The sequence below is a fragment of the Phoxinus phoxinus genome (genome assembly GCF_949152265.1).
Source record: "Phoxinus phoxinus genome assembly, chromosome: 1".
NCBI classification, from domain to species: Eukaryota; Metazoa; Chordata; class Actinopteri; order Cypriniformes; family Leuciscidae; genus Phoxinus; species Phoxinus phoxinus.
Window position 1 is genome coordinate 51,749,670 of NC_136876.1, and position 24,799 is coordinate 51,774,468.

The 24,799-nt window shown below is 38.6% G+C and overlaps 1 protein-coding gene across 2 annotated transcripts in view; it reads right to left on the bottom strand.

The window, feature by feature from the left end:
- The window catches only part of prkcab (protein kinase C, alpha, b), a 224,279-nt gene that overhangs the window by 33,365 nt on the left and 166,115 nt on the right, over positions 1–24,799 (bottom strand). For both annotated transcript variants that reach the window (XM_079622867.1, XM_079622868.1), the window contains exons 7-10: positions 23,685–23,819; positions 11,072–11,165; positions 3,457–3,597; positions 1,871–2,044 (exon numbers count right to left, since the gene is read on the bottom strand). In XM_079622867.1, the coding sequence (XP_079478993.1) occupies positions 1,871–2,044; positions 3,457–3,597; positions 11,072–11,165; positions 23,685–23,819 (544 nt within the window). The remainder of the gene's footprint in view (positions 1–1,870; positions 2,045–3,456; positions 3,598–11,071; positions 11,166–23,684; positions 23,820–24,799) is intronic.

Sequence of the window (24,799 nt, forward strand, 5' to 3'; positions counted from 1 at the left end):
CCATAAACTTAAAGGGGTCATGACATGAGAAACCAAATTTGCCTTGATCTTTTAGTATATAAGAGGTCTTTGTACCATTAAAACGTCCTGCAAGTTTCATAGCTTAAGACGTCCTCCCCATTATAAACGAATCATTTATTTAATCAAGCTCTAAATACAGCTCGTTCTGGATCCATGGTAAGAAGTGACGTCACGGTACGAAGTGACGTACCAGCGTTTGCATACGACCGCCTCCAGAACCAGACAGTTCCGCTTTAAGCGCAAGACAACTACGCTCATTTCGTATCGTTGTCGCGCCCGCGCCTCACAAGTGTTCAGTCGACGGACAGCGAGTGGGTCTGTGTACAGGGAAATTACGATGCCGCAGATGTGCTGTTCCTGGCTGTGGACAAACAACATATTTGAATACGCTGCCGAAAGATCCAGACGTCAGGGAAAAATGGATCTATAGCCTACATTATAAGGATGACTGTTTTGAGAAAAAATCCCAATATGATGCTGGCTTTGCTAGAAAACTGTTGCTCAAAGATAAGTCTGTGCCGACTATTCTGGGCTCAAAACGACGTTGCAAACTTACTTTTTATCACTGGCTAATATAAACACATTTGTATAAGAGAATCTTGAAAATATGTCGCTTGTCTAGTAACGTTACGTTGGCCTACATGTGATAGAAAATTAAAAATGTTGCCTTTATCAATGCTGCATCTTCAAATATGGCCTGTGTATGCATTTTTGTCTGTGGTACACCCTATCATGTCATTGAAATTAGTTAAATAATGTTAAACTGTTAGCAAATTAAGCTATAGGATAATTAGGCAACAATAATCCGTTTTCAAGTGTCTCGGGTTACAATTTTTTTATTAATTCAAAATAGTTTCACTTTCCATGTGGACACGGGCTAATCCAGTCTTCGTTGTTGTGGTCATGGTTCATTTTCCTCTTATTCCTCATCTGATTCCGGCTCAAACATAATAAGGTTTTATCATTGCAAGAGCCATCGCTTCGCATGCATCACCCGCTACTATACAGTTGCGCCGAATCCGCAAATCCTCTGGCTGGGGGCGTTAATAATTGATGCATAGGCACTTACGTTAGCCAATCATAACAGTGGGCGTTAACACTGAACTCTTAAAGGGGAAACACCCCCAAAACAGACTGTTTGAATCAGAGGATGAGAAACAGGGTGGGAAAAGGTCATAAATCACTACATTTTAAAAGTTTTTTGTAAAAAAAACTATAGTAATACTATAATTACACCTAAGGGAACATAATAATAAAATAAAAAAACCCATGTCATGACCCCTTTAACACAAAAACTATGACTAAAACTAAATATGACAGCTATATGGTCTTCACAATAAATTATCTTTTTACTTTATATGAATATTTTTGTCTTTGAGGAAATATATGTTTGATTAATATTAAATCAGGTTTGAAAGAAAACATATTTAGAAAAAACAAGGCTTGATATATGTTTGTTCAATATGAATAGGAAAAGATGTGCATAAGGATTTGATCAAATGTCGTGTTCCAAATTTCCTACCGTAAATATATAAAACATGTATTTTTGTGAGTGAATGCAGCACAATCGTGAACATAAATGCACAACTTTAAAGCAGATTTTCTCAATGTTTACATTTTTTTGCTCCTCAGATTCCAGATTTACAATAGTTGTATCTCGACCAAATATTGTCCTATCCTAACAAACCACACATCAATGGAGAGATTATTTATCCAGCTTTCATGTAATGCATAAATCAAAAAAAGTCATAGATTTTCAGAATGAGGATGAGAAAATTAAATTTAGATGTTTTTATGTAGTTCTAGTATTGCAAGCGCTGATCTAAACTCCAGAGATTGATTGTCTCACCACGGTCTGGAAGCAGGAGTGCAGCTGTGTGAGGAACGGGGGCTTCTCTCTCTGGGCCAGAACTCTCTTCTCCACCATTGTGCACTCCACGTCATCATCCTGGATCACCACGTCCTTCTTCAGGATCTTGATGGCGTACAGCTCCTCGGTGGACTTCATCTCGGCCAACATCACCTGTGGTCAAAACAAACACACACGCTGAGTGATTGGTTAGTTAAAAAAAAATAAAAAATTGACCCATGAGGAAGCCCTAAAATAATCCTTTTTTTTTTTTTTTTTTCAGAAAGCTTATATTATTTAATTTTGATACTTTTTTTTCTATTTTTAATACAATTTTTGGGGGGGATATTTTTTTTTGTTATTTTGTATTTTATTTACCGTTAAATCACTAGATTTGATCAATAAATAAATAGTAATTTAGTAATTTGTGCTTAGTAAAAGCACATTCCTCACCTTCTTTCAACTTAAATTCAAAATAACTCACAGTTTCATGCACAAACCTTTTAATTCAGCTCAAAAAATCTTACATTGATTTTGGTTTGCCGACCTCTTGTGGAAAAATAATAATATAACATGATATTTCATGATTTCATGACTCTAGATGGCGTTATATTTCTATATGGAGCAAACAAGCGGTTCCTCTGGGTCCTCTGGGAGAAAGTCAGTTTCTCTTCACTATGCATTCAGATACACATGTAGACATTATAAAATAATTTTTCGGGTAAAGTTTTAGCATTTTTTGTTTGAATTTTGATTTCCATTCATTCCTAAGGGGGTCAAATTGACCCGCAAGCAAAGGATTTGTTACTTGTTTAAATTTCAACCACAAAACTCCCCGAATCCATTCGATATTTGTGTGTATTCGTGGTTCAAGTGAGACAAAAGTCCTGGGTTCTCGGATCCCTCTAATGAACAATCAATTTTTTTTTTAAATTCACAAATATTTTCCGGGTCAAAATGACCCGAGGGAAGGATGATGGTCATATTTACTGTTGCATGGCCAAATTTAGCAAGTGAAATTAAGTCATTACAATTTGAATGCGCATGTTCGGGAGTTTTGCATGAAGGCGAAGTGCTTTATACAGTATATTGCTACACTATTGACAAGAGACAATGGCCCTTTCATGCCCACAAAATCTGTGAGCACACCTTTATCAATAGAAACCACAGTGATCGGCCAAACATGGCGATCTCTAATCTTATTGGCTGAATTTATGTTATTTTCAGGGAGTCGTGAGGTTTGAGGTTTTAATCACTGAGAAACAAAGTCTTTCTGAGGAAGAACTAGTGGCTGGATTTTGCAAAGTTGATCTTTTGAAGGACATTCCAGCATCTTTTGAGGCACTTAACCCTCTGGGGTCGGCAAACGCGCCGGCACGTTTTGCTCGGGGTTTTTTTTACATTGCAGCAAAATAGACTTAAAATACTCAGTAAAATGTTTAAATATCCTTGATCACACATGTATATTTGTTTGTTAGGTACACTCTCTGACAGATGGATATTCTGACCACAAAAACTAGGAGGCATAACATAGTGTCGGCCCAGATCCGGCCCACATCCGGTACATGTGAAACACTTGGACTGACCTTCCCAAAACTGCCTTTGCCGAGAAGAGCCAGGAAATGGAAGTCGTTGAGCCGAACTCTGTCCATGTTCCCGGATGGTAAACTGAAGCGTCGGTGATCCGAGGGAGTGATGACTTTCTTCCCGGGACCGAGCCTGGCTTTCTACAAGAGAGATGGAGAGTGATCAGTAACCTAACACACACACAGGACCTTTCACACGAGACTCAAACACACGTCTGGCACTGAAACTTCTGCTGTGAAAAGTCAGTTTCTCGTCAGTATGCATTCAGATACACATCATAAGTTTTAGCATTTTTTAGGTTTTTCTGTGTGTCCTGAAGCATTCCTCGCATTACATTCGTTCCTATGAGGGTCAAATTGACCCGTGAGGGAAGGATTTGTTTCTTTTTTAAATTTCAACCACAAAACTCCTCCATTTTGTGTATTCGTGGTTCAAGTTCGACTAAAATCCTGGGGTCTTGTGTGCTCAACTAGACAATATGTGACCCTGGATCACAAACCCAGTCTGGAGCCGCACGGGTATATCTGTGGCAATAGCCAACTATACATTGTACGGGTCAAAATTATCCATTTTTCTTTTATGCCAAAAATCATGAGGATATTAAGATCATGATCCATGAAGATATTTAGTAAATTTCCTACCGTAAATATATAAAACATGTATTTTTGTGAGTGAATGCAGCACAATCGTGAACATAAATGCACAACTTGAAAGGAGATTTTCTCAATGTTTAAATTGTTTTGCTCCTCAGATTCCAGATTTACAATAGTTGTGTCTCGACCAAATATTGTCCTATCCTAACAAACCACGCATCACTGGAAAGATTATTTATTCAGCTTTAAATAAATTGACCCATGTGACTGGTTTTGTGGCACCCCTAGTTTTTACACGCTCGATTTCAAAGCCCTACAGTTTTCCATTTTGTTGCTCCCATTCCTGACACCTCAAATGGCCATGAGATCGATCTCTCCAAACCGCTGTCAGTGTGAACACCCCTTTAGGTTTCAAGCTGAATTTACCTGGGAAAGAGGCCATCGTCCAAATAATGAAAAAGTCTGCTGTAGGCACACTATTGGCCGACGCTGGTCATGTGTGTGATGCTGGCCAATAGTGAGCCTCCGTTCTGACGAAGCGCTGCGCTGTTACACTACGTGAACTCACTCAGGCCCACACTGAAGAACATCAAGAGTTGAATAAAGTCCTTATTTTTATTATTTTGAGCACAAAACGTATTCTCGTCGCTTGATAAACTTAAGGTTGAGCCACTGTAGTCACTTGGAAACATTGTCTTTACTAACTTTCTGGGCCGGCAAATTTCAATAACAACAGCAGCCTATGGAGGAGTGAGACAGCTCTCAGATTTAATCACAAATGTCTTCATTTGTGTTACGAAGATGAACGAAAGTCTTACGGGGTTGAACAACATGAGGGAGAGTCATTACTGACAGAGTTTACATTTTTGGGTGAACTAACCCTTTAAATGAAGATCTGAGAGGTCGATAGATGTACCAATAGCCTTTTCATCATGACAAGTCTCCTGAATGGACTGTCAGATGTTTGAGAAGATCTGTTAACTGTGTGTGTGTGTGTGTAGTGGATCTGAGTGAGACTCTTCATGGCTCAACAGTCGACAGTTGTCGCGTTTACATTACACTTCAAATTACGCAAATTGAAATTGAAAATTGAAAATACGCCCAATGGAAACACATCAATTTCGCAAAAACTCCCATTTATCGCAAACAAGTTTTAACGCTCGCATGAGGAGGTTTTTCAGGCAATTTGAAAAATAAATATTTCGCAAAACTGCAAAATGGAAACAGTTTTTGTGCATTTACAGTCGCCTGACGTAGAGGACGCGGTGTGTTTGGACAGAAGACGAGACACAGTTCTTCATTAAACTCATAAAAGACAAAATAATGACAGGAATACTGGATTCTGAACCTCAGAGAAACGCCACAATCAAGATCTCGAAGCAGAACTGAGGGAGAAACTCCTCATATGAGCCGCTCACAGTATAAGAGTCTTTCCTGGCCATTAATGATTGGATAACACACACACACACACACACACACACACACACACACACACACACACACACACACACACACACACACACACACACACACACACACACACACACACACACACACACACACACACACACACACACACACACACACCTCTCCTTCCATTAATAATAATGGCCATTGCGGTGTCTGAGATATACATAAACCTACCAACATCCGTCGCCATGATGTCTGGACTGATTATCGCGAGAGAAAAAAATGGAAACGCCGCCATTTCGCAATAGTTTTTTGTCAACATTTTGAAAAAATCCTGTTATTTTGCTTCTATCTGCTATTTATAGCTGTCCACTGTGGTCAGTTGTGGATAGGCTATTCGTATTCGTCATTCGGTGGCTCTGAATTGCAATTGCTTGCTACTGATGCGGAAAACACAGAAAAACGAACTCGCTCCAAATGTTTTAACGTGAAAGTTTCAGACCTTAAGTCTACAAAACAGATGCCTTTTGTGTTCTTCATTATGTCTAAACAATGACTTTAACAATAAAACAGTTTTGGGGGGAATGTTATAATTAAATGTGTTTTTCTTTTATATTCTTTTATATTTTTAGCAATTTGTATTAATATTCAATACCTTTAGCTTGAACAGGCACAATGCCATTTATTAACTCTTAAAGACGCTCTATGTGACATTCTAAAATCCTAATAAAATGCACTTTAAATATCATCATTTCATAATGGAAATGTAACATTATCACCCTCATTGAGACCTGTGTGTCCTCTGACCGACACCATGACAGAGAAATGCCAAGGAATAATTAAAGATGCCGGTTTAATTTAAAGCTGCGGATAAAAAAATCCCCTCAGATTGTTAATTATTTCCTCTAGAAATGACAAACATGTATATTATATGCAGGTGTTAATGTCCTGAGACGTTACCTGTGACTAATTTGCAGCTGCATTAATAATTGAATCAGTGCAGTGATGTGTTTATATATATATATACAATACACATCATCACACTCTTAAAATATTTGAGTGCAGGTTCTAGCTAGTGCTTTTTCTATGTTGCTATTCTATTCAAACCTCACGTTCCTTAGCATCAATATTTGATGCTTTATTCCTCATTTGTAAAAGACTATGGATAAAAGCGTATGTTACATGGTAATACACTTATGAAGAGAGCCATCGTGTGGCTGATTTTAGGTTTACCAGCCTCACATACTGTATGACACATGAACCCGCAATTTTAAAAAAACTAATGTCATATTTTCTGGAAACCAAAATCAGTGCATTAGCATAAACATCACAGTTGTCAAACACTACCATAAACTATTATGTGCTAAAAAAAGGCACAAAAACAGCTGGATTTCTTTTTGCTAATATATAACATAGTGGAATCTGTTTTGTCACCTGAATTTAAATGACATTTTCTGTGATATACAGTATTGGTAACACTTTAATTTACAGTGTCCTTGTTACACGTTACATGCGCTTATTGTAGTAATTTATGCATAATTACAAGCAACTAACCCTAAAACAAACCATAACCCTGTAGCAAGTACATGTTAATCAATATTACTCAATACTAATTTGTGTAATTACATTGTATCAAGGACACCTTAAAATAAAGTGTCACACATATTCACTTTTGCCTCATTAAACTCCTAATTGACTGCTTATAACAGTTAGTAAGGCAGTTGTTGTAGTTTATTTGAGGTATTTGTTCAGATTACGAGCTGTAGAATATGGCCATGCAGAATAAGGCATTGATATATGTGCTTTATAAGTGCTAAAAAAAGCCAATCTGCTAGTAATATGCAAGCTAATAAGCAAGCACTTAATAGTAAGAATTGGTCCCCAAACTAAAGTGTTATTTCTATGTATTAAAGCATAGTGTGAGAAACAATGCACTTATCCACATCATTCCCTGCGTCTCTATGTTATTATTACAATAGTGTTATACAATTTTCGATAACACTTTATTTTAAGCAGTATCCTTGTTACATATGCTTACATGTACTTACTGTAGTAATAACAGTAAATTATGCATAATTACATGCAACTAACCCTCAACCAAACCCTACTCCTATAGTAAGTGCATGTAGTTGCTTAAATATATAATTATCAGTACTTGTACAATGACACCTTAAAATAAAGTGTAACCCAATTGTCAATTGTATGTGGAAAAATGTCATTACAGATTCAATTACAATTGTAATTACAATGTAATAACACGTATGTAGACAATAAATATATACGCAGCACAATTTAAGCTATGCACATAATACTTAAAAGACACCTAATATAAAGTGGGACCATATTTTGTAAAGTCTGTACAAAAACTTTCAGTATTTCTTGACTGTATATAGTGTCCAGAGTAACAATAATGCATTATTATTAATCTATTCTTACATGCATTAATTTAAGGATTAAACATTGACATTTCATTAGCATGTTTCTCTTTGAGAGACAGTAAACGAGTAAAAGAGTTACGATGTGCTGCCCTCTATTGGAGATCTCATGTAAGTGAGCTCATGCATCTCGAACACTAGTGCTCTTCAGGACGTCAGCAGTGGAACGAGAACACACTGTTTATTGCAGCATTATTCTGTGGCGTGATCTAGTGTGTCATTTGTTCAGGATGCACATGAAACATGCTCAGGGTCAGCGTGTGTGTGAAAGCCTTCTATAAACTATAATGCAGATCACAAACAGCCAAAAGATCAGCGCCTGTCCTTTAGCTCCTGTGCTCTGCCTATTTACTAACAACTGCAGTGCTTATGGCTTCACAAATAGAATAAATAGTGTGTGTGTGTGTGTGTGTATGTGAAGGGGGCTCGTGATTATTTGATATATTTAACGGTAACCCTTTATTTTACAGTGTCCTTGTTACATATGTTACATGTACTTACCGTAGTAATAACAGTAAGTTATGCATAATTACATGCAACTAACCCTCAACTAAACCCTAATCCTACCCTAACACTATAGTAAGTACATGTAGTTACTTAATATTACTCACTACTTAAATATGTAACTACACTGTAACAATGACACCTTAAAATAAAGTGTAACCAATTGAACTATTATTTGATACATTTAGCCTTTTAGTTATGTAGTATAATGGAAAATTATATAACTTGTAAAATACAATATTAATTTTGCATTGCATTATCATCCAATTGGCATGTCACATTCATCACCGTTGCCACACAATGGCTATATAATAGGGGTGTAACAGTACATGTATTCGTCCCACAGGGATCCACACTCCAATCCGCGCGCGATAATGTATTGCTGTTTGATAACCGCCATTACAGGAATCATAACCCTTTATGGAAAGGAAACTGAGATGGCATCCTGTTTGTTTTCTTTATTTTTAAAAAAGCACAATGTTTTGTGAGAGTACACAAATAAAAACATACCTTTTTAAGTTTTGAAAGATGTCGTACTCTTTTCTGTATGAGCGTAAATTAGTATTTTAAGTTGTTTCCACTGTTGCAATGAGACAAAATCACTTGGCATTGTGGCGAATTGTGTCGTGGAAGTCGCACTACTACAGTCTAGTGATGAAATATGCGTGTCCTGGAAATGGGAAGAGATGCTTTTCAGTTTTGTAGCTGATTGTGACCAAATATTTGTAGTTTTTTTCATGAGCCCTACAATAAAATATGACCTACACTGTAAAAAAAATATTGTGATTTTAATGGTAAAAGACGTAAACATGTACAGTGAAAAAAGTTTCCGTACTATATACGGTAAATAACTGTGATCGATCTAACTGTACATGATAATGTTTAGTGTTTGTGTGTATGAGCTTCTATATATTAGTATTAACTCTCTCAGCGTGTGGAAAATCTGCTTGTGATGAGCTTTGATTGATCATGTGACTCTCATCACCGCTGTGATTGGTGGTTGTAAGTGTATTAAAATGGTACAAAACAGATATTAGTACTTTAATAGATTGGTGAATTAAAATTATATCAATGAACTGTACTTTTAAATTAAGTTTGTAAAACCTAAAACGTTGCTACTGTATTTATTTACAGTAAATTTCTGGCAACCACAGCTGCCGTTTTTTTTTTTTACCGTAGATTAAACTGATTAATTTTTTTTAACAGTGTATGCAAAAATGCATTCTCTTTACTGTTTAGTGCTTAATACACTAAAGGAGGCTGTCGTGTACCAACTAGGGGACTAAATGACGCTAGGTGGAACAAACTGTAATTTGCACTACAGTCTGTTCAAAATAAATGAAAAGAAACCTAGCATTGGGGATTAGCTGCTTTTTTCTGTTGTACCGAACACCAAATCCGAACCTGACTTCCGTGTACCGTTACACCCCATATCAGTTTACTTCTAATCATTACCACTTTGAAATCACCTCTTTCAGTGATCAGTTGTCAGATATCAGGGGATCTCCATTTGAACAATAAATAAAGAGAGCAAGTGTGTGTGTGTGAATAGTGTAAGTGAAAGCGAATAGAAACCTGAAAGTTGGAGTGCATATTTGTTAGTAAATCTGATTTCTTTGTTGCAGCCTGAGCCACACAAATAATCAGTGTGATATTCTGTGATGAACAGATAGAGACAGATGAGAGGCGAGCAGGCTATACCTTCAGCAGGTGGAAATTGAACTGACAGGCCTATAAGAGGGAAAAAACTGGCATGTTAGCCGGATAACTGAGGACTGAGAAGCTCTTTGCTCTTCAGACTGCGGGAAATCAGGAGTAAAACAGCTCTACGCAGGGAGGAAGGATCCGTCAAACCAACACTGAGTCACAGACAAATCACTTACTCTCAGACAAATGACAAGAAAGACGACGGTAAACAGAAAGATTGTCCAGTCATGGTTTCTGCTCGTTGTTGATAAAGCAGTTTTTGAAACAAAATGATAAAAAATTAAATCCTTTCAATACCGCAATCCTTGCTTAGTCGAAAAACAGATTTTCACGAAAATCACAATTTTTGTGAAATACATATTTGTTTTCCTATGATGCGAGAGGATCAAAGTTCAAACATGTGTTGCTTGTCACCTCACTTTTTTCAATTCATTCTTACATATATAAAGAGTAAAGCCTCAGTGCAAATCCTAAACTGTTTTTATTTGTTGTAGATCCATTGCAAGTTTGCTGAAAAAAAAGATTTTGCATAGGCAGTGCAAAACAAAAAATAAAAAAGATAAAAAAGGAATGTAATGAGCTGTTAATTGGCTGATACTTTTGATACCCAGAGAGAGAGAGAGAGAGAGAGAGAGAGAGAGAGAGAGAGAGAGAGAGAATGAAGACACAAAAAGACTCTTCGAGGTCCAAAAAAACGAATCAATTAGAGAAGTTTCCAGAAAGAGAGACACAGACACACAAAAGCAAACAGTTATGGCATTATGAAGCCAAACACTCATTGTACAATAAGTAAACACTTCCCACCAACCACCATGGACACTTTGGTGACCTTGACAGTGGATTTGATATTTGAGAGTCACATTATAGTGTAATTTGCATAATAAAATTGCGAATTTGTGTTATTTGGCTTTAAAATTCACCACTTGAGTGTGTGTGTGTGTGTGTGTGTGTGTGTTGTCTCTCACCTCAAACTTGTGCCGCAGCTCCAGGTTGATGTCGCTCTCCTCTGGGATGGGCACGTTGTAGTACTCACCCTCCTCCTGGTTTAACATCTTATACCTGTCACACACCAGAGAACGGCACACACAGCTGAAAACAGCAGAAAATCTATAGGGATGCACCGACATGAAAATTTAGGCCGATACCGATAACCGATAATTCTTTATATTTGAAAGCCGATAACAGATATATTGCCCTATAAATCTAAATTCACATTTTTATATAAGTTTTGAGAGCGTGATTACAAAAACAAAAGTCTCACCATTAAAAGCCACGTCCCAAACACACAATTATATTGTTATCGTTATCGGTCCCGATAAGAAAATTTGTTTCTTTCAGCTGAGAAACTTCAGATGCGCACTGTTCAACATGATGGGTTTGAATTGCTTGACATATGATTGAAATCACTTCAAAAAAGGAAAATACAGTAAAGTGCAACACAAGTCGGTCATATCGGCTACATACAATGATCATGAAAACATCATAATTGTGTGTTATGGACATGGATTTTAATGGTGAGACTTTTGTTTTTGTAATCAGGCTCTCAAAAATTATATAAAAATGTGGATTTAGATTTATCGGCCGATATATCGGTTATCGGCTTTCAAATGTAAAGAATTATCGGTTATCGGTATCAGCCTAAATTTGCATATCGGTGCATCCCTAATTACCATGGTACAGTAAAGAAAAAGCAAGGTACAGTAAGCATACTGTGATAATACCATGGTCACCTTTATTTTATATAGCTCTTCTTTATACAATACTGATTGCTTCAAAGCAGCTTCTCTGTGATAACCAGGAAAACAACAGAATTAATGATGCAAACTTCATCAAATATGTGACCCTGGACCACAAAATGGTCAATTTTAAATTGAGTTTTATACATCACATGAAAGCTGAAGATCTAAAATTTCATCTTTCAATATAATTTCAGTATTAGATAGTGTGTATCTGTATTATTATTCTTTATTGGTATTCATGATCAGTTGTATTATCTTATGGAGTTTAAATGCATGTGTTTGAATGCATGAAGAGACTAGAGAGAACATGGTCCATGTGAGGATCACATGTCAGACAGAGGGAAGCTATATTTTGCTGAGGGTGTGTAACAGTGTACAACAGTTTCCACTGATGCAAGCATATCACCAAAGTAAACAACAAGGATAGTTCTTAATATGGAAGTGGAGTGTGACATGTTGAAGATGACATATAGGCTACGTTCCAATTTTAAGAAGCTCAAAGCAACATGTTTGTTACCTTAAATGGAAGCTGTAAGTCTGTCTGTGATGTATATAAGCTGAATTTCACTGTACCACTTCAGAGAAACACGGAAACGCATAGACCTGGCGTGAATACAACATCTTCTCAAAAGTTTCTCTCCTGACATATAAGAATAAAAGATTTTTCTTGGCAAGATAACTGGTGTCTCGTCCCGTGAATCAATACCGGGGAAAAGAGAAATAATTCTGAATCTACATTTTGGCGTCACGAACAGGATGCTGATCGGGCATTTGTCTCATCATTTCAGGTAAGACTTTATTTTATTCTAAATAATTATAAGTCTGCCTGGTGATTAGACATTGACTGAAACTGCTTAAAAGAACTGTGTGATTCGGAGTACCAGTTGTGTTGCCAATGAATATATATGTGTCAGAAAAAAGGAAAAAATTAAATAATTTGAATTTGATGTGACTTATTTGAGTTGCTCTGGTCAGTAAACCTCTGAAATATTGAATGAAGCTGGGGAAGTCTTTTTAATTTTTGAAAAGACTTTAGAAAATGGACCTTTGTTAGGAAAAGGCCATTTGTCAAATTTGTAGAATTAGCTGTAAGGCGATTTAGCAATTAGCTTGTTATGACTGGGAGGTGGTTGAATATGATGAGACTGTAAAAACCGAGGGCAGATTTTTCTCTACATATTTCAACACACCGAAGAATCGTTTCAGAAGGGGACGAGGATAGTGTGACAAGCGGTGATTTATAGCAGTTTAAAGTGGCGGGTCTGTGCTCCGGGTTAGCTCAGTGCAGTATATAGAGATACAAAGAAACCCTAAAACGTTTAAATACGCAGAGGATTGAACCCTTAGAAGAAGGGAATCAATGTAAAAGGAGCTAGAATCGCATGCATTCTAATTTTTGACAATGAAGCTGTTCAGTGTTTGAGGAGGTTGACTGATCTGAGAGCAACTTTTAAAAATAAAATAAAATTATATGTAGGAAAAACAAATCAATCAATTGATCTGAGACAAGCAAACAAAGAAAACATAAATTATTAGAGTTAACCTTTTTGTTTCTGTTTTTTGTTTCCTTTTTCCCTTTTTTTGTTCTTGAGTAAAAGACGCCAGGTGGACAGGGAGAAAAGCAGAGGGAGAAAAGCAGAGGGAGAGCAGCAGAGGGCCTCCCCTGGAATTCACACACACACACACACACACATACATACATACACACACACACACACACACACACCCACGCACACAAAAATAGCCCTGCTGTTTTGAGCATACAAGACACAGAGTGACACAGAGTGACAAATACTCTGCAATGGCAAGTGCCTATAATAGCAGAACAATATCTGCTTGGTACCTGGAAAGGAAAAATAAAAAGCAAGCTAAGTTTTTGAAGAAAGGATTGGACATTAACGCATCTATAGATGTGCAGTTAAGCTGGTTTGAGTCCCAGAAAGACTCCATCAAGTCAAAAGTGTTTCCAATCCTTGCCGCACATTGGATTTTAAAACAAGGTGGAATTTGTTGCGGTATTGATGGGTGCCCAACTCCACTTGTCGAAGCCATGAAACCTCAAATTGAAGCATATAACAAATTGAACAAAATTATGTCCATTAAATGTTCAGATGGAGAAAATACAACCAGTAATGATTCATTTGATCCAGATTGGACAAATATAATAACTGAAGCTGAAAAGAAATATTCTCAAGCACCAGTGAAATCTGCAACAACTGTAACGCCGCCCCCTTACAACCCAATTTATCCAGTTTTGCCTGAACAATATATAGATTCATCTAAACCTCTGATACAGCCTCAAGCTTCGAGATCAAATGGAGGTCCAGTTGACAAAATGTATATTGCATCTGCACAAGCCGCTCCAATAATAATGAGATCTAAATCAGTTCAGCCAAACAGAGACATGTTGCGAGGTACACCAGCTCGTAATTATGGATCGGACTGGGGTGAGGAGACGAGAGATGACGACATGATCACTGTTGACAAAATTGGACCTGAATTTTCTTCACCTGCTGTTAAAAGGGAAGGATCTGAACTGATGACAGAAGAGAGACCATTCACACCAGGAGAACGTCAAGCCATTCTCACAGCCCTACCTCCTCTGAAGAGACAAGATCCAAACACAGAGTTTTGGCGAGAATTAGACTCATTAGTCGAAGCTCATCAAATGACATTAAAAGACATACACACCATTGTAAAGGCAAAAATCCCAAGAGACAGATGGGAACGCTTGCCAGCATCGATCACAACAGCCCAATGGATAGACTTGTGGGTTGATGGCCAGGGACGACCACTGGGTCTTTGGCAAGCATTAGATGAGTTCCGAAAAGAAATCCAAGAAATCTTGGGCAGCGGTAAAATTCCTTTCACATTAGTGACATTGATTAAGCAAAAGGATGATGAATCTCCAGATGAATATGCTCTACGTAAGTGGAATTCTTATGAGAGATGGGCTCTCTGTGCCAAGAAACAACCTGACAGAGATGATGTACAGTTCACTGACACACTTGTGGATGGACTTAGCGCAAAATACCAACAAGCCTTATCACTTGGAGTCAATCCAGGTGAGACATTTGATCAAATTATGCAATGGGCTGGCCGCTTAGAAATGGCTATGAGATCAAACAAAGAAGAAGGAAACAAGCCATATCGAAGAGGAGTGGCAACAGCTCAATACAACATGGATACAAGGAAAAAGATGATTGTTTGCCTCCATTGTGGAAAGCCTGGACACGTCAGAAGAGATTGCTGGGCTAAAGGAGGTGGAGCAGAAGGTCAAGGTCAATCATTTAAACAGGCCAGTGTAAAAAACCATGATGAAACCTCTCAAGGGAAGACGTGGACTGAAGCACAAGTCCGTCAGCTCATTGAGGGGATTATGCGTCCGCAATAGGAATCAGCGGCCCCCTGTTTTGGTAAGAAAAGAGACAATCGCCTTTTCATCAATGCATTAATAGGGGGCCACCCATGTGACATTTTGGTTGACACAGGAGCAGCAATTTCAATAACAGATTTGAACCTACCTACAACAGATGAAACAATGGAAGTTGAAGGAGTTGGAGGAGGTATCACAAAATTTCACAAAAGTATTCAAGTTCCTCTGCAAATACATGAAGATGAAGTCTTATGGACATCTTTCTGGGTGGGGCCAAATTCACAAGGAAGCCTTATTGGCATGGACATTCTTCCATTGTTAAACATGATCATATTCACAGACAGTCGTCAGATCGCTACAACAGCTGGGATAATACCACACGAAGATCGCACATGTAACCTAAGGTCTGTTGGTACAGCAAAACCAATTATCAGAGACTGGGGAAAAGACGGTGTGTGGGGTCTTCTGTGCAGTGTATATCCGGATGTCTGGGCTAAACACAAATTGGATTGTGGCAAAGCCAACATTGATCCCATTGTTATTGAAGGACCGATACATGCCCCTCATAAACAATACCCCATCCGACCTGAAGCAAGACAAGCCGTGGAGGAGATAGTGGCAGACTTGGAAGCTGAAGGAATCATCAGACAAACTTCATCTACCACTAATAGTCCTGTCTGGCCTGTCAGGAAATCCGATAACTCATGGCGACTAACTATTGATTACACAAGACTTAACAGTGTAACACCAAAACCGCATCCTATTGTGGCCAATCCTGCCACCATTTTGAATGATATTCCAGGTAATGCTAAAATATTTACGGTACTAGATGTACTGTCGGCTTTCTGGTCTATACCTATTGACGAAAGATCTCAAGAGAAATTGGCCTTTACAGTGGGCGCAAAACAGTATGTTTGGAATAGACTCCCACAAGGTCTTAATCTTTCTCCTGTTGTATTTCATAGAGCTTTGAACCAGTTCCTAACGGAGCACAAAGCTGAAATTGAGAGTTCCGGAAGTGTTTGTCTCCAATATGTCGATGATTTATTAATTGCAAGCCCAGATGAAAACAGCCATGTATTTGCTCTGAATGTTGTCCTACAAGCCCTTAGGAAAGGGGGATTCAAAGTTAACCCCGACAAGGCACAGCTGGCAAAAACCAAGGTGATCTACTTGGGCCAGGAAATATCTATCGAGGGAAGGAGAATGACAACAGAGCGTGTAGAGGCATTACGCCAACTTCCAAAACCTTTAACAGTTACAGGAATGCGGAAGGTGATGGGACTTTTCAACTATTGTCGTCAGTATATACCTGATTTTGCTAGCATCACCAGTCCCCTCATTGACCTGTACAAGGGGGGAAAGCCTGGAGTGGAACAGATAAACTGGACACCGGAAGCTGAGGAAGCATTTACATCTATGAAAGAGAAACTGACTTCAGCCCCAGCCTTGGGACTTCCTGATGGACGGTTGCAGTTTCACTTGTGGACCAGGGTGGGAGATGAGACGTATTCAGCAGTACTGAGTCAAAAACCAGGTGATCGATACAGACCAGTTGGATACTTTTCCACAAAGATTCCTGTCACTATGATTGGGCAACCACGATGTATACAAGCCCTCGACGGTGCCACATGGGCAGTGGATGCTGTTGAAAATCTGATAGGAGCACAAACTATCATATTGCACACTCCACACAGTATAGTGACACTGTTGAACAACACAAACATCAAAACCATAACTGACGCAAGAAGAGCAAAATGGGAAGCAACCTTGTTGAACAAAGATTTAAGAGTGGAAATCATCAGGGACACGTCTCTTAACCCTGCAACAATGATGCTGGAACCACATGAGGGAATACCACATGAGTGTGAAAAACAGGTAGAAGAAGATAGTCTTGGTCCAGTTAATCCAATCCCTCTTGAAAACCCAGACAAAGAGTTATGGGTCGATGGATCCAGTTACTATGTCGATGGAAAACGACATACTGGATGGGCTGTAGTAAAAGTTGATGGAACTGTTGTAAAGAAAGGAGCTCTTTCTGGGAAATTGTCAGCACAAGTAGCTGAGCTTATAGCACTTACGGAAGCTTTTGAACTATCGGAAGGAGATCGAGTCAACATCTATACAGATAGTCGTTATGCTTTTGGCGTGGTCCATGACTACCTTGCCCTGTGGAAAAGACGTGGACTTATCACTAGCAGTGGGAGCGAAATACAACATGCTTCCATAATTCGTCGCTTAATTGCAGCATGCCACTTACCTAGAGAAGCAGCCGTGATCAAAGTAAAATCACACCAATCTGACAAGTCCAAAGAAAGTCAAGGGAACACGGTAGCAGATGCAGCAGCTAGAGAAGCAGCTCTACTTCCTCTTACTCCTGTTACCTTGGTAAAAGAAAACAGCAAAGATAATCCTGAGCTCCATCTTCTGTCATATCAACTGGAGACAGATGAAGAAAAAGAACAATGGATAAAAACAGGAGCAAAAGAGGATGATCAAGGTATCTGGAGAATTCCAACAGGACAAGTGGTGATGCCTATCGGAACAAGAAGAGAACTAATGCAGCTGTATCATGGAAAAGTACATGCTGGAGCAAAAGCAATGAAAGCTCAAATCATTGAGACTTGGTGGTGGCCACGAATGATGAGAGACATTGATGATTACTGTAGGAGATGCTTGATCTGCCTGAAGGCAAATGTGGGAAAATCTGTAAAGGTGCGAATGTCACATGCACCCAGACCAACAGGTCCATGGACGCATCTCCAAATTGATTTCACAGGACCTTTATCACCCAGTGGAGGGTATCAATACATTCTTGTAATCATGGACAGATTTACCAGGTGGGTGGAAGCATTCCCGACAAAAACTTGCACTGCTGAAGCGACAGCACGAGTAATGGTGGAAGAAGTTTTTCCTCGCTGGGGTCTTCCATATGAACTTGATTCTGACAATGGAACTCATTTCACTGGGAAATTGATGAAGGAAGCAATGAAGTTGATGGGGATTAAACAGAAATTCCACATCCCCTACAGGCCGGAGAGTTCGGGGCTGGTCGAGAGAATGAACCGATCGTTGAAAACCGCTCTTACCAAAGCCATTCTGCAAACTGGCCAAGGGTGGCATAAGTTATTACCTGCTATTCTGTGGAACTTGAGAGCAACTCCAAACAGAGTTACAGGACTAACCCCTTTTGAACTAATGACCGGAAGAGCAATGGTTCTACCTCATGATGCTCCGCCACCTGTGGGAACAGGAGGGGACTCTACTTTGTTCCAAGAAAAGTTACGACGCTATCTCGCAATGCTGGATAAAGCTACTAAAGACAATAATAAGAAAGTGCGAGAAGCTCAACAGCAATGGGATGAAAAACACACCACTACTGATATTCCACACATTCCCGAGTTAGGCAGTTTTGTTATGATCAAACGAATTTTTAGGAAAGGTTTAGAGCCTCGATGGGAGGGACCATATGAGATACTCTTAACTACTGATACAAGTGTTTGCCTTAAAGGAAAGGGTGTAGGAACAGATAGATGGTATCATTGGTCACAAGTTAAACCTTGCCTAGTGAATGAACAAAATGATAATGATAGCTTATGGCCTGAAATTGAACAATGTTCATCCATTAGTTTTAAAGACTGGGAATAAAGAAGTGATGTTAATTATTTCTCTGCTTCCATTTCAGGAATCAATTCCATTGACATTGATTAGAGATGGTTGCAAGTTATTCTCGATACCCAACGACAATGGTATGCTTATTTTTAATTTTACTTGGCATTTATCAAGGAAGCCAAGCTTTATGGACTCCTCGAGTTCAAGGAATTACTCGGAATGCAACTCTGAAATCTGGTCAACATTTTACTCTACCCTTTATTTCCAGATGGGGATTATGGGATTGGGTGCCACATAATGATAAAGACCTTGCTAAATATCGTAAGGACATCTTTGGAGGATGTAACTTTTACCATCAATGTTACAAAAGCAGAGTAATTTGGCCGGTAAAAGACGGGGGGTATATTGGTAGTGCTCAAAGACGAGATATTTGTTCAAAAGAAAAATGCGAAGTTGTGGGGTTAGACCTCATAACGTCTACTAATGTGGAAATTAATTTCGTTTTGAATCGTACTCACATGCTTACAATATGGGACTCATTGGCCCAAGGGTGTATTTATCCCATAGTGGTACCATGTGAAGGGTTTCTGTGGGATACTTCCTCAAGAACAACAAGATTCAAGGGAAATTATGCACGAGTATGGCATTCAGAAGATGAGAATGAATATTGTGAGACTGAGCTAGAAACTGGGGAAATTGGAAGGTGTTTTTATCTGTCTGCGGAAAAGACAAACAAAGCTACAACATGCCCAAATACAACTATTGCACCAGCTCATGGTATTTTGTTGGCAAAAGAAACAAAAACCTTGATAAATGAAGCCCATATGGTGCGACAACGCATTAATTATAATTTGCAATCCCTTCTTACTGTTTTTGATCAGTCTTATTGTGGTAATTTTACACAAATAAGGAGTTGGTTGGAAAAAGAAATTAAGTATTATACCTCTAAAAATCCTCTGAGTAGTAAATATCGTAAACCTAGAAGTATATGGGGAGACATAGCGGGGGTATTTGGTTCTGTCAATTCAATTAGTAATACTGCTCAACTTAATCAACTAAGCGAGTATACTCAGTGGGTGGGAACAATGACTGGGAAAGGACTCACTGAGGCTCTTCAAGGTTCTCTGCATATTATAGCAGCGGGTCAGCATCTTAATAACGCAGCGAAGGAATTGGCAGATGCATTAACAAAATCATCTAATTTTGAGACACATCGTGCGGCGTGTTTATTTTTAGCCCAGAATCTAAAGGATCAGATGGTAGAGGATATTCAAGTTATTCGAATGGGACAAATTCCTGAGCGAATAACAGAATCTTTGTTAGTGGTTTTCGGTAATCAACTTAATTTAACGTCTGCTAAACATATTCCATTAGTTAAAATCGCTATTAATGAAAATTCGTTGTCAGGGTCTGGGATGTTACCCTTGATTATGATATGGCCTCAATATGGGAAACGTAATATTATGACAGTCAGGCAATTCCAATCAATGGGGGTTAGACAAGGAAATTCAGTAATTAGATTAGGTAGGAATGGATATTGGGCTGAAGGTGACACACCAATGATTTCTACCACAGATTGTTGTGTTGAGGAACATGAGTGGGTAATTTGCTCATGTTCTACAATGTTTAGTCTATCTCTTAATGGTTCTGCAGTTTGGGAAGTAGTTCCGTTAGATCAAACCACAGGTGCATGGCAGGTGTCAGAAGCACAGTGGTGTATATTACATGATGGAATAAGTGAAAATATGATATACGGAGGGAAGTTGTGTCCAATTCCTCCTGATCCATTTTGCCTTGAGATTCTCTATCCTCTTCACTTGGGTGGAATTCATGTTCCACATGTGCAACTGTTGCAGTTGGAGCCACAATGGTGGAATAATGATTTAGTAGAAGAACGGAATTATGAACTCTTTGAGATGATTAGAATAGTTAAAAAGAGTGTAAAAGCAGCTCAAGAGGAGGGAATTCAAGCAATGGGTCATGTTATCGTAGCAAATGGAGTAGCTAAATTAATGTCTGAGAGGAAACTAACACGAATCCTAGGGAATTTATCATGGTCGGATTGGATAGTTTTGACTATGGTAGGAGTTCTTGTGTTCATGTTAGCAATACAATTCATGATATGTGTTACTGGAAGGAAAAGTACCAAACCTGTCAAATTGATTATTTCTAACCAAATGGATAGAACCAAGAATGGGACATACAGTGTAAAATAGGAGATTTTACATACTACATTACTTACAAAACACAACCTCACAAACAATGAACACCCGCTTACTGATTTTCAACCCCGAGGGATAGGATCCTTTAACATCAACGTTTATTTTAGTTTATTATTTTGGAGCCGGGAACTTGAAGTAGTTAAGTACTTACTTAACGAGTCAAGGCATCGGTGAAGACTTATTAATTTTTCTTTTCTTAGTTGTTTGGGGTCATTTTAAATGCGTACACATAGACGTTAAATGACACATAGTATGCGGGAACATAACCTGGGAAGGGGTCTTTGTTGTTTTTGTTGTGTTTGTTGTTGTTTTTTCTTTTCTGTTTCTATTCTTCTGTCCTTTCTATCTTTTTCTTGGTCTGCTATTTCTTCTCCTCACTATCACTTCTATAGGTTGGCCACCTGGGATTGATGGTGTGGAACTTACGGCCGTAGTTCCAGTGGAGGGAAATGAAGATCTAAAATTTCATCTTTCAATATAATTTCAGTATTAGATAGTGTGTATCTGTATTATTATTCTTTATTGGTATTCATGATCAGTTGTATTATCTTATGGAGTTTAAATGCATGTGTTTGAATGCATGAAGAGACTAGAGAGAACATGGTCCATGTGAGGATCACATGTCAGACAGAGGGAAGCTATATTTTGCTGAGGGTGTGTAACAGTGTACAACAGTTTCCACTGATGCAAGCATATCACCAAAGTAAACAACAAGGATAGTTCTTAATATGGAAGTGGAGTGTGACATGTTGAAGATGACATATAGGCTACGTTCCAATTTTAAGAAGCTCAAAGCAACATGTTTGTTACCTTAAATGGAAGCTGTAAGTCTGTCTGTGATGTATATAAGCTGAATTTCACTGTACCACTTCAGAGAAACACGGAAACGCATAGACCTGGAGTTTAAATGCATGTGTTTGAATGCATGAAGAGACTAGAGAGAACATGGTCCATGTGAGGATCACATGTCAGACAGAGGGAAGCTATATTTTGCTGAGGGTGTGTAACAGTGTACAACAGTTTCCACTGATGCAAGCATATCACCAAAGTAAACAACAAGGATAGTTCTTAATATGGAAGTGGAGTGTGACATGTTGAAGATGACATATAGGCTACGTTCCAATTTTAAGAAGCTCAAAGCAACATGTTTGTTACCTTAAATGGAAGCTGTAAGTCTGTCTGTGATGTATATAAGCTGAATTTCACTGTACCACTTCAGAGAAACACGGAAACGCATAGACCTGGCGTGAATACAACATCTTCTCAAAAGTTTCTCTCCTGACATATAAGAATAAAAGATTTTTCTTGGCAAGATAACTGGTGTCTCGTCCCGTGAATCAATACCGGGGAAAAGAGAAATAATTCTGAATCTACAAAAGCTGCATAAATAAGCTTTCCATTGATGTATGGTTTGTTTGTGGTCCAGGATCACATATGAGCTGGACTCATAAAAAACAAAAAACTCAATTCAAGTTTGGTTCTCATCCGAAGCTCTTCTTGAACATGTTACTGAATATTAAGTATATTTTTTAAACCCCAACTAAGCAAGCCGAAGGTGCCAGTGGTGAGGAACCTAAACTCTATCATCCGGTGTCAGAAAAGGAGAAGAAAAAAACCCTCTTTACAGGTTTTCTAGATTGCTAACACACATTTCCTAAAGCATTTTCCCACAACTATAATAAACACAATATCAAAACTACACACCAGATTGTACAAACCTCAAACTTCCACTTTAAATTCAATAATTTTAGTCGAAAACACATCCTCTTTTGTCAGAATCAAACTTTGGCCTCATATGACACACACACACACACACACACACACACACACACACACACATACACATACACATACACATACACATACACATACACATACACACACACACACACACACACACACACACACACACACACACACACACACACACACACACACACACACACACACACACACACACAACCTACAAATACACAATGTGAACAGGGTTAAACTTGGGACATTTTTGTGTAGAGGTTTGCAGAACACATTGAGAAACGACAGTTTACAGTTTATAGAAAAAAATGTGTTTATAGTTTTGAGAATAATAAAGAGATACATGAATGGTTTGGGAAATTAAGCCCGGTTATAGTGTGTTAGCAATCGAGATGTATGCGTTTATTGAGAGCATGGCTGCTAAACACACTCTGAAGCGATGCGCGTCACACCGCTCGACTGCAGCGCATGAATGAAGGACTCAATCACTGATACACACTGACATCTGTGTGTTCTGGCTTTACTAACACACACACACACACACACACACACAACTTCCTGTCGACATAAACATGACATCATACAGCTGAGGCAGCGGATCTGATCTGTGTGTGTGTGGGTGTGTGTGGGATCTGATCTGTGTGTGTGTGGGTGTGTGTGTGTGTGTGTTTGTGTGTGATATTAAGTCTTGTTGAAATATATCTTATATCTTCCAGTGGGATGAGATAAATGAACCAAATTGATGTATAATAGTAAGATCGAGGCACAGGAAACAGGAAATGATGAAGAGATTGTGGCTAATGGTTACTCTTCCTCTGTGAACATGGATTATGGAGTGTGTGTGTGTGTGTGTGTGTGTGTGTGTGGGACTCACCATCCGCTCACAGGAGCTTTGATGAGCTCCGACACACCGAAGGACATGGAGCCCATGAAGTCATTACGAGTGGTTCTGTCCCAATCCCACACTTCCACTGACAGACGCCGCTCCTTATCCGGCGCCTTCAACTTACTGCACACACACACACACACACACACACATTTTTTTTTTTGTGATTTATGAGGACAGACATTTGTATAATGACATAGGTATTACACTGGTATTACAACGTGGACGTGATTTATGAGGACGTTTCCTGAGTCATCGTATTTCTAATGGCTTTAAGAACACACTAAACTGTTTTATTAAAAATGTAAAAATGCATAAAGTTTCCTGTGATGGGTAGGTTTAGTGTGTGTGTCTGTGTGTGTGTGTGTGTGTGTGTGTCGTGTTCACTACGTCACAGGTGTTCAGCATAAACTTAACGTGGGTAATAGGTGGGAGGTTCACTTACCTGATTGGCGCCCCAACAGGTGTATTAAATCTAGTAATGAATAAGCTCGGGCTGTAAGCGGAAGCGAGTACTAGGCTTGACATGTTGTCTCGTCAGGAGAGATGCGCCACCGGTAAGCTTGCTGTTTCTGTCCATTGAGCTTCGGTTTAATTTGTTTGTCTGTTTGCGCTGCCGCTGTGTATGTGTGCGGTTTGTATGCATGCTTAATAACCGTTACTCTGGTCACGCTGATAAAACCTTGTTTGCGGTGCTGGATGGGTAATGTAGTTAATCGATTTACATTGGCAACAGATTACTATGCTCAGCGTGGCTATTTAAAACTACACTCTCTGGTTTTCACTTTGGGCCAATGCACTGAGAACGCTTTGTGTGGTTTTGGGCTATTGGTTTAATGTGTAACATTGACATTTATGTACATTTGGGGTGTGTGAGATGGTTGCATTTCTGTGTTTAGATGCATGTAATTTTAGTCATTTAGTTTAAACACTAAGTGTATTATAATATTTATTATATGAAATATGAAACTATTGGTATTTATAATATATTTGTATTTATATTTTTATATTTTTCAGAATATATGGTATATATTTATGTGACTATCTATTTCTACAGGTTTATAACCTGCTATTTGTGGACAAAACAACTGTCTGTGGAAAAA